Source organism: Balaenoptera borealis (assembly GCF_965194805.1).
Source record: "Balaenoptera borealis genome assembly, chromosome: 3".
NCBI lineage: Eukaryota > Metazoa > Chordata > Mammalia > Artiodactyla > Balaenopteridae > Balaenoptera > Balaenoptera borealis.
Window position 1 is genome coordinate 30,709,261 of NC_138866.1, and position 12,732 is coordinate 30,721,992.

Sequence of the window (12,732 nt, forward strand, 5' to 3'; positions counted from 1 at the left end):
ACCAAATTACATTTTTCTAAGCATGAAGTTCAATTATATTTAGTTTCCTTTAATAAGCACACATGAATGGGGGAAAAGGGGAATAAAACAAACGTTTTATATAGTAAGAGCTGAATGAATACCCCAAAAGCCATCATTTGGTCACGTCCTTACTTCACAAGGTGTGTTTTACCTTCCCCAGAGGAAAATGCACCTACATGGCGAGATTCATTGGTTACAGGCCAACATTTTCGGATCCTTTAGGAGAAAAAAAAAATCCTAAGTAAACTGCACTTTACGAACAACGAAGAGCTTTTAGGGGACCCAAATTTCAGGTCAACTCCCTTTTGAATCTCTGGCTCTAAGATTAATGTAGATCACATACACAGAAAATCCCTTTCTTTGAAGATGTGTTTCATTTAACCAGCATGTTTCCTGTCACTAGAAAAAATACTGTCCTATAAGATCCTATAAGACTAAATGCCATTACATTTCTAGGTGTGCCACTGTGATCCTGGGCAGGAAGACAGCAAACTGTTTGGGACTCTGATGCTGATGGCACGTCACCTGCACCCTGCTGGCTCTGGTTGTTACTTATAGTTAAAATGACTCACTGAAGGATTAATAAGTGACTCAGTCAAGAGTATATCTATTATCACTGTAAGTCAGCTTGCACTTTCTTGAAGTATTATACCTGAAATCAGTGGGTTAGTACACACACCAAGTTAGCATTTGTCTGATTTTGATGACCATAATCTGTATGTTCTTTCCATTTTCTGTACTATAATTTAGTGTAATACAGTGAACATGTACACATTTTCATCCATCATCCTACATGTTCCATCTGATATTATATCATTAATAGGACACATTCAGATAAGTTCAGAAGATGTAAACTACAACCTTTCTGCCAAGTGTGAAAAGCTATCCTTTTACTATGAAATATATACATTTCTATTATAAGCTGAATCCCATGTTAATAGGCCAAAGCTTCTGTTGAAAATGATTATTTTCAGAACCAAGTACATGTTTTTAAAATATGCTAGGCAGAGCTTAATATGGTAAACTCTAATTTTTCTTAATTTGACAAAAATGGACAGAAGGCAAAATGAAAAAAAATTTATTTCCTCCGTGTTTTATCCACTGTCAATACTGTATCTTTGATGCAATATATTTGCAAAGAAAAAACAATCTCAGCTTTTAGTTTCCATTTTAAACATCTACAGTATTTACAAGCTGTTTAGAATAACAAACACTCAGACACACACACACACACACACACACACACACTCACAGACACACGTGAGTACATATATTCTTATCTCTGGTTTATACTGAATGCTGGTAGAGGCAATGAATACTTTCAGAGCCCATGATCAGAAAAGGGAAACCCATTCTCCTTCCTCCCACCTACCTTCCTGGAATCATTTTCAGTATTCTTTCTTCCATTTCCTCATGCAGAGCTCATTGCCAGACTTGTACAGGGTTAAGGTAATCATTTTTTACAATTCATTTTTACTTAAACTATAATAAACTTTAAAAAAGCATAAGCAGACATGATTTTTCCCCCCATTTCTATTATTTTGGTTGTAGAATCAAGCTTCATGTATAAAAAATCTTGTTTAACCACAATTACGCTAAATCCAAGAGTCATCTGGAGCAGCCATCATTCTCTACTACTTCTCTGTTTTGAATTCCAGGGTAACACCCCATCTGTGCAAATACCACGCAGGAACTCATCCTTATCACAATCTTAGATGACCTTTCTTCCTTCTAGCTTGGATCCTCTGAATCATAAATTGTCAGGTACAGAGCTGAAGCATAGAAAAAAGGTATAACCCTATATAATAGGTGCGCCTTAGAACAGAGCTGTCATGTAACCTTGTGATGACAATCAGCTCTGGTCCCCCAAAGAATGTTATGCTGCTTCCATACAATGGCAGATAATGAAGTTCAGTTCGCAAATAGAACTTATTTTCTCTAATTCAGAAAGAATATGTGGCTGATAGGCAATAAAGAGAAATTCTTATCACACATAATTCTTGACAAGATGACTCTGGAGAGGTGATTCAAAGCAGAAAATATACATCCGTTTCAAGCAAAATTAATACTCCACTCACATACCTACCAGATCTATTTGTATAATAATTAACTTCTTTCCAATCACAGTTCTCACCTAAACAAATGAGAAGGACTAGGTATATATCAACCAGATTTTTTAAAAAAAATGAAGTGAAGAAAAGAGAGGCTGGTTTTTTAATACTTAATTTAAAAAAAACTATACATATCCAACGTAATATTAAAATTTATGCTGCACAAATACATGGTAATAGCTAATTTTCCTCTTTCTCCAGATAAATAAAACTCAATTTCCATATGTGACTGAAACAGAAAGTTCAAAGTCCATTAATAGGCTCCAAGTATCATCTTAGCCTTGAATGACATCTTACCCTTGGTCTGTGTCCAAGCAAAGTAATTTTATGTGATTAAAATATACTACAAAAAAGAACAAGAATGAATACTGAGGACTTTTAAAAAAGGGGGGACTGTGTCCATATTCATGAAAAAGTAATGAAAACAAACACGAAAGTCAATCACAATGCGGGCAGCAATTTATAGTTTTGTAGCTAGTAAACATAAATTCAAAGAATTCTCATGCAAAATTATTGTTATCCTTTTCTCAGGTCACATATTCAGGAGGAAAGATTTTTGAAAGAAAACAACAACCTTAGCCTCTGGGCAAATCATAAGTTTAAAAGACTCAGTTCTGGATGAATGTGACTCAGTGCAGCAATCCACCAAATGAAGATTTCCTAAGCAGAGGCAGAAGGACGCCGCTCAGAAGCAAAGTGGAATTCATTAAGGCTAAGCTACCCTTGCTTAGATTTGAGGCTGTTTTTTTATATTTTGATATGAGATGGAAAAGTAAACCAACCCAGGAAGAAAAAGACGTCTTTTTAATGAGCTGCTGTTTCTTACGTAAAAACTTGTATTTTCACTGCCTGACATTTGGTACACAGAGCAATTTTCCATAGTTCACTCGGGAGGGAAATCTTGTCTGGCTAATTCTGTTTCAAGGGTCTGTAGAAGTATCTCAGATATACTTGAAATATTAAAAAAAAAAAAAAAAACTTCAAATTTAATGGAAGTTAATCTTCCAGTAATGGAAACTCAAAGAAGGCAGAACACTGATGAAGTTTGTTCGCTAATTTCCTGAAAGGTAATTAATCTCCTTTTACCTTAAAAATATAGAGCCTCACCACCTACTCTCCCAAGTCCCTTAAAGATCAACATCTTATATTAATCTAGACTTCTGGAAAAATTATAGTTCTTTAGAAAAAAGTGAACATATAAAGTTTTATCAAGTATTGAAAAATGGTGTAAAAATAGGGCTTACACCAAATTATAAACTGGAAGATTAACCAAAAATTTAATTTTGAGTTATAAAATGATTTTTAACACTGAATAACAACAACAACAAAAAAGCTAGGAATTTATAACTTATTCCAGAACTCTCTCTAAAGGGGGAAAAAGCAAAATCAAACAAGAAAAAAACCAGAAAGATATCAATAAAACTATTTAAAGCAAATGAAAAAAACTAGTGTTTTAATTACATATTTTTACTTTCAAATTATGGAACTCTGAACGTTTTGGCAATTGTGAACTAAAGATGCTAATGTGTGTATACTGGAGTCTTATATACTAATCAGAAAGGCTAAGCAGGGAATCTAAATGAATAGCTCACTAATCTCCAAGGGGGTGTGGGGTGGCAGGGGACAGGGTTGAATAAGACATGTATAATCAACTTAATTAATGAAAGTGTGTATATTTCTATATTATACTTTAGTTCAAATTATTTTTAAGACATGACTCCTTCTTTAATTATCAATGCTTCCCCTGATGCAATTATTAGAAAAGTATTATGATTTTAAAAAGACTATATGTTTTAGTCTTAAACATCTGAAGTTCAGGTTTTTCTTTTTCTCTGTGTAGGAAAATGAAGTATCTTCTATTTAAGACTGGAAAGGCTCCACTTATCTTCTCATCTAGGCAATGACCATGAAGAGATCATATTCATCTCAGAAAGGGAACAAGCAGCAGGGAGCATAATTCCTCTGAGAGGATTTTAGATAATACAGATAAACAAACAGATCATATATTCAGTTTCAGAAGAAAAAAGAAGAACCTGAACCTTAATGGCATATTGTAGATTTGCCAAAATAAGGCAAACACAGAATATGATGACAGTATCAGGAAAAATACATTTTAACTGGTCAATTTAGAAAGGGTACCTTTGTGTAAATGTTCAGTAAATCATTTGACAAAAAGTTTTTCAACAGTAAATTCTGCAAAGTGTGAAGTCTGGAAACCTCAACACGAGGCACATTGGCTCCTGAATACCCACAAAAATTTAAAATTGGAAAAAGGAAAAGTAAATAGGTTTTGGAGTGAAAATGCAACCAGAGGCTATAGATTAGCTGTTTACTTCCTTAGCTTTCATTCCTTCCACTGAAGTGTCATGTGATACTGTAAGATCTACATCAGAATTAGGAGGAAAAACAGCTTCTATCTCCTCTCACCTCATCAGAAGACACTTTAAACCCACGCTGCCCAATACAGTGACCACTAAGCACACGTGGCTAGCAAGTACCTGAAATACGGCTAGTACCACATGGTGAAATAGCAATACTTTGGATATAATGGACTCAACAAAATGTATGACTGAAATTAACTTCACCTGCTTCTTTTTACTTTCCATTCACAGGGGGCAGAAAGATGGCTGCTCCTAAATGCTCAGATGTAGTCTTCTTTGGAGTTTCACACAAAAGGAGAAAAATTTTCTGAAGGATTTAAAAAATGCCATATGTTGAAAATTAAATCTAAACTGCAGTTCCCACCTAGTCCAACTGTAAATCTGAGTTATATATTTCCCTGAATACATACATTTTTAAAAAACCAATAAAATTTAAGTTATGAGACAACATATGAATTAAGTCAATTTCATCACAGTTATAAATATTTCAAATTACAGCTACACACTATAAATCACAGGAAATAAAATTCAAGTAATAGAATAAGAAGAGAGGAGGAAAATAAAAGGCAAAGTTATTAAAGAGGGATATAACAATAAGAACTGCACCATTTGGATAATTTTGTTTCAAAAAATTTTACTTGATTAACTGAACTGCATGTGAATAACTTCAAGAGCTAAGAACTCTTAAAATAAAAGGCAATCCATCCTTTCTTTAAATTCCTGGACATTCACCTTCTTCTTTGAAAAGCAAAAGTATTTTCTTCCCAGAACTGACCCCAGCAGAGCTTGCCCCAAGTGGGAGAAACAGGGTAGCTGGGACGCACACAGTGTTGGAGCCCATCTGAAATGTGGACACAGGAGCTGGCAGGAGTGTTCACGGGACTGAGTCACTGACTACTGGCTCCGGGAAATGCCAGGGATGAAGCTACGTGTGTCTTGAGATTAAGTATTCATTTTAAAGGAAACATCCAATGGACTGGCATGAAGTACAGACTACTAAAGAAAAACGAGCAGCACGGTTCCTGCTACGTATAAGGAAAGGGAAGGGGTTAATCCCAAAGGCAATTTAAATAATGGTATTTTATTTTTATATATAAATAAATGTTCTGAGAAATCTCAGACTTTATAGTGCATTGTAAAAAATTAGTGCAGTTTTTTTCATTAAAGTTTTTAGCGCTCAAGGAATAAGATAAATCTATGTCTGTTCATAGTCTTTTTCACTGTACATTAAACTTTTATACTGCTATATGTCAAACTGAAGGTTTCTACACTTGTCTGTTTTTAAAAATCAAGGTAAATGGATTTCATGTTTTATGACAAAACATGGCAATTATTTTTGGCAAAAAAATTAGAAAAATATGAGATCATAGTTTAGAAAGCAAGAGTTTGTTGATTTAAAGCATAGGCAATGCATAGGAAAAAACTTTTTTTAAGGATGTATTTTAACAGAACTTTATCCTTCATGCAAGATGTTTTCTCAGCAGCTAACTTAAAAAAATATTTCAGCTTTATTTGGGGATGGAGACAGTGACAGGAGTCAGGGTGAAGGGCGAAGGAGCGGTGCTTAACCAAGCCCACTCTATGTTCAAGTCTCTCCTACAGGATCAAAGGGATACCTGCAGGCATCTTCTGCTCTCTCCTCTTTTTTCCAATCTCTTGGAATTTTGAGGGAAAAGAAATGAAGTTATAAAACACTGGCTCACACTTCAGCCCCAAGTTCTAGTACCCCAGTTTCGATTACAGTCACGTATTTATCTTCAATCTGAACCAGAAGTACTGTCTTGTCGATGTGGGATCTAGTACCTGGATCTCTGCTGCAAGGCACCCAACGGTGAATCACCTAATGATTCAGAATAAAACAAGCAGTTAGTGGCAGAGACCCGGAATACACTCACAGACTCTATCCTTAAGATCAGAGGTAGTAATTCAGTTTGTAATTAAGCATAAGTACATAAATCAGCTAAAAAACAGGCATACCAGTTAGGCTACAAAAAAGTCAGAGCACCAGCTTCATAAGAGAACTTACATGGCCTTCCATGCCCTCCTGAGGACTCCAGTCTTTCCAGCTGTTTCTCCCAGCTTTTAACCGAACACCCTCATCAGGCCACTGCAGCTCTTTCCTTTTTGACAGGTTGATCCCATCCAGAATCTGACTGGGATCCACAATCTGCAGTGTAAATAAATATGGATCATTTCCAATTCATTTTCCCCTCGACGGCAAATAATTACATAATCCCAAACAGAATTTCTTTCACAGTGTCTCAAATTCTCCACTGCCTATAACGGAATAAAAAACAACCTAAAGAGCCACCTGAATTCCTCTTAGCCTCCTAGGAGACCTTAACTGCAAGGGCCACATAACCGTGGCTGAAGAGGGAACAAATACCACCAGTGAAAAACTGCTTGCTTTCAGTTTTTATACTGGCAAAAACACTTTTTCAACATTCAAAATTGTTCTAGTCTTCAGACTAAGCAATATAAGGTGTGTCTGCACAAGAGTCCTTCACTCAAAAAAACAAGAAATAAAAACAAACGAGTAAGAGAAACAGTGCAAGAAGGACCGTGGGCTTACTCACCTGGACTCTGTAAATCACCTCCCCCTTTTTGGCATGTGAATTATTGGCAGGACTTAAGGTGTTGCCGGGTTGCGTATCAGCGGCACTGCTCTGACCGCCGTCTGTCCCAAGAAAGCCCACGAGGGTGTGATGCTTGCAGGCTGGGATGCTTTGGCTGGAGCTGCTAGAGGAAGGCAGGCCATGCTGCACGCAGGCCGGGCCGCTCTGGCTGGAGGGTTCCATCTGGTTCACCACAGAGAGGCGGGACTGGATGGATGACGGTAAGTTGCGAAGCGATATCTGGCTGGTGGAAGAGCGCCGACAAGGCACAAATCCCGTGGTGGACATCCGGAGAGATGAGTGCCGGCTGCTATAGCAGTAAGACGACTGGCTGGCTACAGAGGCCCGGGCAGGGGACTGCCGGACCAGGCTGGACTGCACAGAGTGAGAGCTGTGGCTCGCGGCTGGGGAGGGAGAAACAACAGCGGCGCTCGTTCTCAGTGACCCAAACACAACTGCTTTTTCCGTAGTTTCTAAGACTTTCTCCCTTAAGCCTCGCACCTTAAATTAGCTGGTGAATTTATTGAATTGAATATTTATACCCAAAACTTTTAAAGTTGCCAAAGAGAAATAAATATCTGAGATCTATTTCCTTGTGTGGTTTTTGTAACATAATTTCTGTTTGCTGAAGCTTTTTAAAATTCAAATTCTGGGGCATAAAAAAGATACAATTAAATAATTTATAGGAAATAGCAGGTATTTAGGTTGAGATAAATCCTAAAATTTCTTTCACTGAAATATTTCAGAATACATGAATATCTCATAGAAATGAGACAGTGAGAAATATTTATTAAGGACCTACTATGTGGCAAGCTCTGTAACTACTATTTCTCAAAATATGGTCTTAATGCCCTTTCAATGTATTCCAATGACAAGCTATACTACCTATAGAGGCACAGTGATGCCACACTGTAATATGCATATACATTAAGGGATCACTACTGAATATGAATGATCAGTGATACTAAATAGCAGGTTATTCTGTGTCCTTTATTCTAATGGCTCAATAGGATTCTTCAGATTTGTGAAGAGTGATGTGAAGATTATTAGAAAATTATTATTAATTATATTGAAAAATAACTACATGTACTTTTTAATCTGAAAATAAAAAGAGCTAATCGATGTTAAGAGTAAAAGGTATATTTAAAGAAGCACGCTGGCAGTTTTAGGTTTTCACTCAGAAGTTAAAAAAGAACATAACAAAATGTCGATCACACGCCTATTTAGAGTCTTAACAATTCCAGTGCCGTTACACTTTTTAAAATCATTTTAAGTAAATGTTTTAAAACTTCATCTGATCCATGCAAAACAGAGGGGGAAAGGACAGTGCTGGATCAACCGACCAGCCATCCGGGAACAGGTAAGATCTGAGTCCTGCTGCATGCCAGGTGGATTACAGCTCTCATGTAAAAGGCAAATTAGTAAAAGAATAGCTTCCTTTAGGATAAGGAAAAATTTCTTAAATAGGATACAAAAAGTATTAATCATAAAGGAAAAGATCAGTAAATTGCTCTACACAAAAATTAAGAACTTACCAAAAAAAGGCAAGCCACTCTTCACAGAAAGAGAAGGGAAAGCCAAGATACAGAACGGAAAAAGATGTCTGTGGTACAGAAAACTGACCAAGAGTTCCAATCCAGAATATACAAATAAGAAAAAGATAACCAAATGGAAAAATGGGCAAGAGACTTAACATGCACTTCAGAAAGAAGATCTGATAAACTCATTTAAAAGTTTCCAACCTCAGGTATTATTAGAGCAATGCAAATTAAAAAAATGCAACTAAAGACCACCCCCCTTCTCCTGTCTCTCTGAGAGAGCAGGGAGCAGAAGTGGAAACAATGATACTCAAAGCTAGGCATTCCTCTGTACGACTGGTCAGAGTACCAATTGGTGTAAAAGAAATAAAAAAAATTCTGGAAAGATTTTTGGCATTATGTATCATGTCTTAAATATTCTCATAAACTCTGACTTGATTCCATTTTTAAAGTTTCCAGCCTAAGAAAATAATAAGTGATTACAAAGATTTATATACAAAGATTATTACAACACTCAGAAGAAACCAAATTGTTGTTCAACAGGAGAGAAGTTAAATAAATTATATTAGTTAACTATTATTGGCCTTTAAAAATGATACTTCCAAAGAAATGCTATTTCAAATGGTGTATATTTATATTTATATACATTAAATGATGAATATAAACAAGTAGGATAATGTCCTATTGGGAATCAAACGAAACATTCTATTTATATATTTCCAAGTAGGTAATATGTCATCCTCTTTATACACACATACTACCTGAACCCCACAGTTGAGAGGCTAACATTACACACATAATTTTGTTTCAGATTACCTAGTGTTGGAGGGTAAGATGTGACAGGTGGATGGAGTCCTGCTCCCGGTCCCTGGCCTGGGTTTCCAGTGCTTCCTTGGGACGCACTGCTGTGGGGATCATTGGCAGTTGTCGCACTGTTACTGGTGCAAAAGGTTCCACCTCCAGCATCGGAATCTTCAATATTGCCACCACTGTTACAGCCAGCTCCACAACCCTTCCTTAACCTAGGAACAAACACCAGAGTAGGAGGCATTGTCCCAAGATCACTTCAAGATAGGTACTGTATTCTTTTTCTAGCTATTCTGAACATTTAACGCTACTAGTGTTCACCTTTGGAAGTCTTCATGAGGCAATCGACATTAAGAAGCAAAAGAGTCTATGATGTTTGCATATCTCCCTCATACTCACTGCCTCCGTTCTTCTAATCAACTTCACTTTTACACTACACTCTATCATCTTTTCTAGGCCATAACAAAGAACTGCACATAACAAGTTGTTCCATTAAGATGTCAGCTGGAAATAGAATCCTTGCCACTGTATACAACCCACGAATACCTAATTGATTTAAATTAAACCTAATTTATGCTGTAGCACACCTGAAGAGAACTGCTGTTAATAATTTTTCTTCTCTTTTTTAAAACATAGGGTGACCAACTCTCCTGGTTTGCCCACAACTGTCTCAGTTTGGCACTGAAAATCCTGCATCCCAGAAAACCACTCAGTCCTGGGCAAACAAGGCAATTCCAGCACAGCACGTATCTTTTGAAAAGAAAACTTCTTTGAACACTACCCTGGTTTGTATTCTTCCCTCTGTTTGAATAGGGATAGACGTTAAAATGGTGAAATTTTACTCTTTAATGCTGGGTATTCCTGGAAGAATTTTAAAACACCTATTTGTGAGTTTGTTGCTCTAGTCCTGTTTTGGATTAAGTTTTGATTTTTAAGGATCTGAATAACTCTTAATCTGAGATTTTTCTTTACCATCCATCAGATTATGATGTTCCTGCACCATATATCATAATTTACTTATGCAAAAGGCAGAGGAAAAAAATTGATGTGCATACTTGAAGACACTAAATATCTGAGATGTGAGTGCTGACTGACTGTTCAAATGGCAGCAGCGTCTCTGCGTCTCACAAGGAGGACTTTCAGCACGGACAACGTGCTCCCCCTACCGTTGGAACGGAATACAAGAAGAATGTAATCGACTTGCACGAGATTCTTTTACTTTTCTCTCATTTGCCCTGTTTGTTGACCCACACATTCTAATAGTGGCAATAAGCTGCAATAGAGAGTTTAAAAAACTAGAAGGAGGGAATTATCCAAGATTCTACTAAATGCTAGAGCAGTGGTTCCTGACCACACTACTGTACATTAGATTTACTTAATAAGAGTTTGAAGATACAAATGCTCAGATTCTACTTCATGAAGCTCAGCCATAACAGGTTTTTATTGTATTTTTCCTACAATCTTTCCAGGTGGTGCTAATGCACACTGCCTAGATTAAGCGGGTCAGGACACACCACCACTGGAAAAGGCAGTCCTGTGGCTCACCTGTGCCAGGTTGACACTACGAAGTTTCTGATATTTCCCAAGCTGATAGGTCCCCCAAGAATTTCTTTAAGCTGTTCATGGCTGTCAGAGTAAGAAGTTGTCAGGGGTGAGACAAAGATCGGGTAGCCAATAGGTTGATCACAAGATGAGTTTATCATGTTTCTCAGAGCTTGCTTGGCATTTTGGATGCTACCTCTCTCTGGGTTACGGTTACGTAGGAAAACAAGCTCCTGCTGTTGCCCTGCCCAAAGGCCTCGGACACACTCCTTATTCACCTGAAAACCAGAACACATGGGCATTAGGTTAAGGGGCCAAGAATAAAATTTATATAAACAGAAGAGTAGAAATGGGAGGGATATAAAAGACATTACGATAACCAACTGTGAAAAGCAGGAAACAAATATAAGTAGGTCACATCTGAACAGGAGTTAACTATTTCCCACTGTTATTAGGCTATTAAATAATAAGCACCTACAGAGCTCTTCCCTCTGCTCTGTCTTGTAAAAATACCAAGTAAAATGTAGTCCATTTACTTTTCTAAATTGGTGAAGCACTGAATTTTGTAACTAAGATAATAAATATTTTTGATAGAAATGAGAGGTAACAAATATTTAGAGTTGAAAGGATGTTTGTGATTTTGGGGGTTGATTAAATGAAGAAAAAACATTACAAACTATCAAAATAAAATGTCAGAGATTAAGCCTCCTAAAGCCCTAAGACGTTTAAAAAAACAACAAAACAAACAAAAAAGCAAGTTAGAGTGAACCATTTACAGTTAGCTACTATGAAGTACAAGCTGTAGTATTATTTTGCAACCTAGGAATCACATCTTATTAGCAATACAGTGCTGACATTTTAGGAAGAGATGCTGCTCGAATAGCACATATAACAGGCAAGAGACTGCCAAAAGAGAAATAAGCAAAAAATTTAAGGCTTTATGGCACATGAAAAAATTTCAGAGGACAGAGTAAATTACTGACAAAATAAATTAAGAGCTCAAAAACAATAAACGTTAATGTAGTATGGTCATTATTTTTGTTTTCTATAAAAGAGTTTCAATTACTTTTTAAAAGTTTGGATACAGTTATCTAAGCTCCATTGTTTTCAGAGGAAAACAAGTGCCTCCAAACCTTACTTTAATGACCCTGAAGCTAAGGTAGCGTCTGTTGAGCATGATGATCTTGTACTCGTTGGTGCCGTCATCCATGACGTGCCGCAGAGCAAGCAGGGAGGGTGAGTTGGCGAGGACTGCACTCCGCCACGCAGGGTCCCCTTCGTGGGCTATGACGAGGTTCTTCTCATGAGATACAATGGCTTCGTAGAGCACAGTGGGGTCATCGTATTCATCCGGAGAAGTGAAATGGTCCTATACACAGAGATAAAAAATACACCTACAATTTTAGGAAAAGAAGAGAATGACTTCCAGGATGATGAAAGCTTCTGAAATTACTAAATCAGTTACTAAATTAAAAGTCTTAAAAAACTAGTCTATATATTTCATTTCAGCACGTGTTAATATTATTAGAGATAAATTATTCAAGTCGGTTTTCATATCTTCATTCATTTTTTTTTTCTGTTAAAGGATTATCTCACTGTTTTCAGTTAAGGGAGGCTAAAACTACATAAAAGGTCTCTAAATTGCGTTTCTTTTTAACTAGGTGCTTTTCACTTAAAGTCACATCTCTAGAATGAGTATAATAAACCATTTTATCCT

The 12,732-nt window shown here is 36.7% G+C and overlaps 1 protein-coding gene across 5 annotated transcripts in view; it reads right to left on the bottom strand.

Moving 5' to 3' along the window:
* Positions 1-1,083: 1,083 nt before the first annotated feature.
* Positions 1,084-12,732, bottom strand: part of PCNX1 (pecanex 1) — a gene marked incomplete at its 5' end in the record, with an annotated part of 167,233 nt that continues 155,584 nt past the window's right edge. For 4 of the 5 annotated variants that reach the window (XM_082384310.1, XM_082384309.1, XM_082384307.1 and 1 more), the window contains 6 exons: positions 1,084-6,353; positions 6,540-6,680; positions 7,090-7,532; positions 9,483-9,688; positions 11,019-11,293; positions 12,154-12,384. In XM_082384310.1, the coding sequence (XP_082240436.1) occupies positions 6,213-6,353; positions 6,540-6,680; positions 7,090-7,532; positions 9,483-9,688; positions 11,019-11,293; positions 12,154-12,384 (1,437 nt within the window). In that variant the 3' untranslated portion in view covers positions 1,084-6,212. The remainder of the gene's footprint in view (positions 6,354-6,539; positions 6,681-7,089; positions 7,533-9,482; positions 9,689-11,018; positions 11,294-12,153; positions 12,385-12,732) is intronic. The other variant, XR_014242369.1, reaches the window with a different exon arrangement.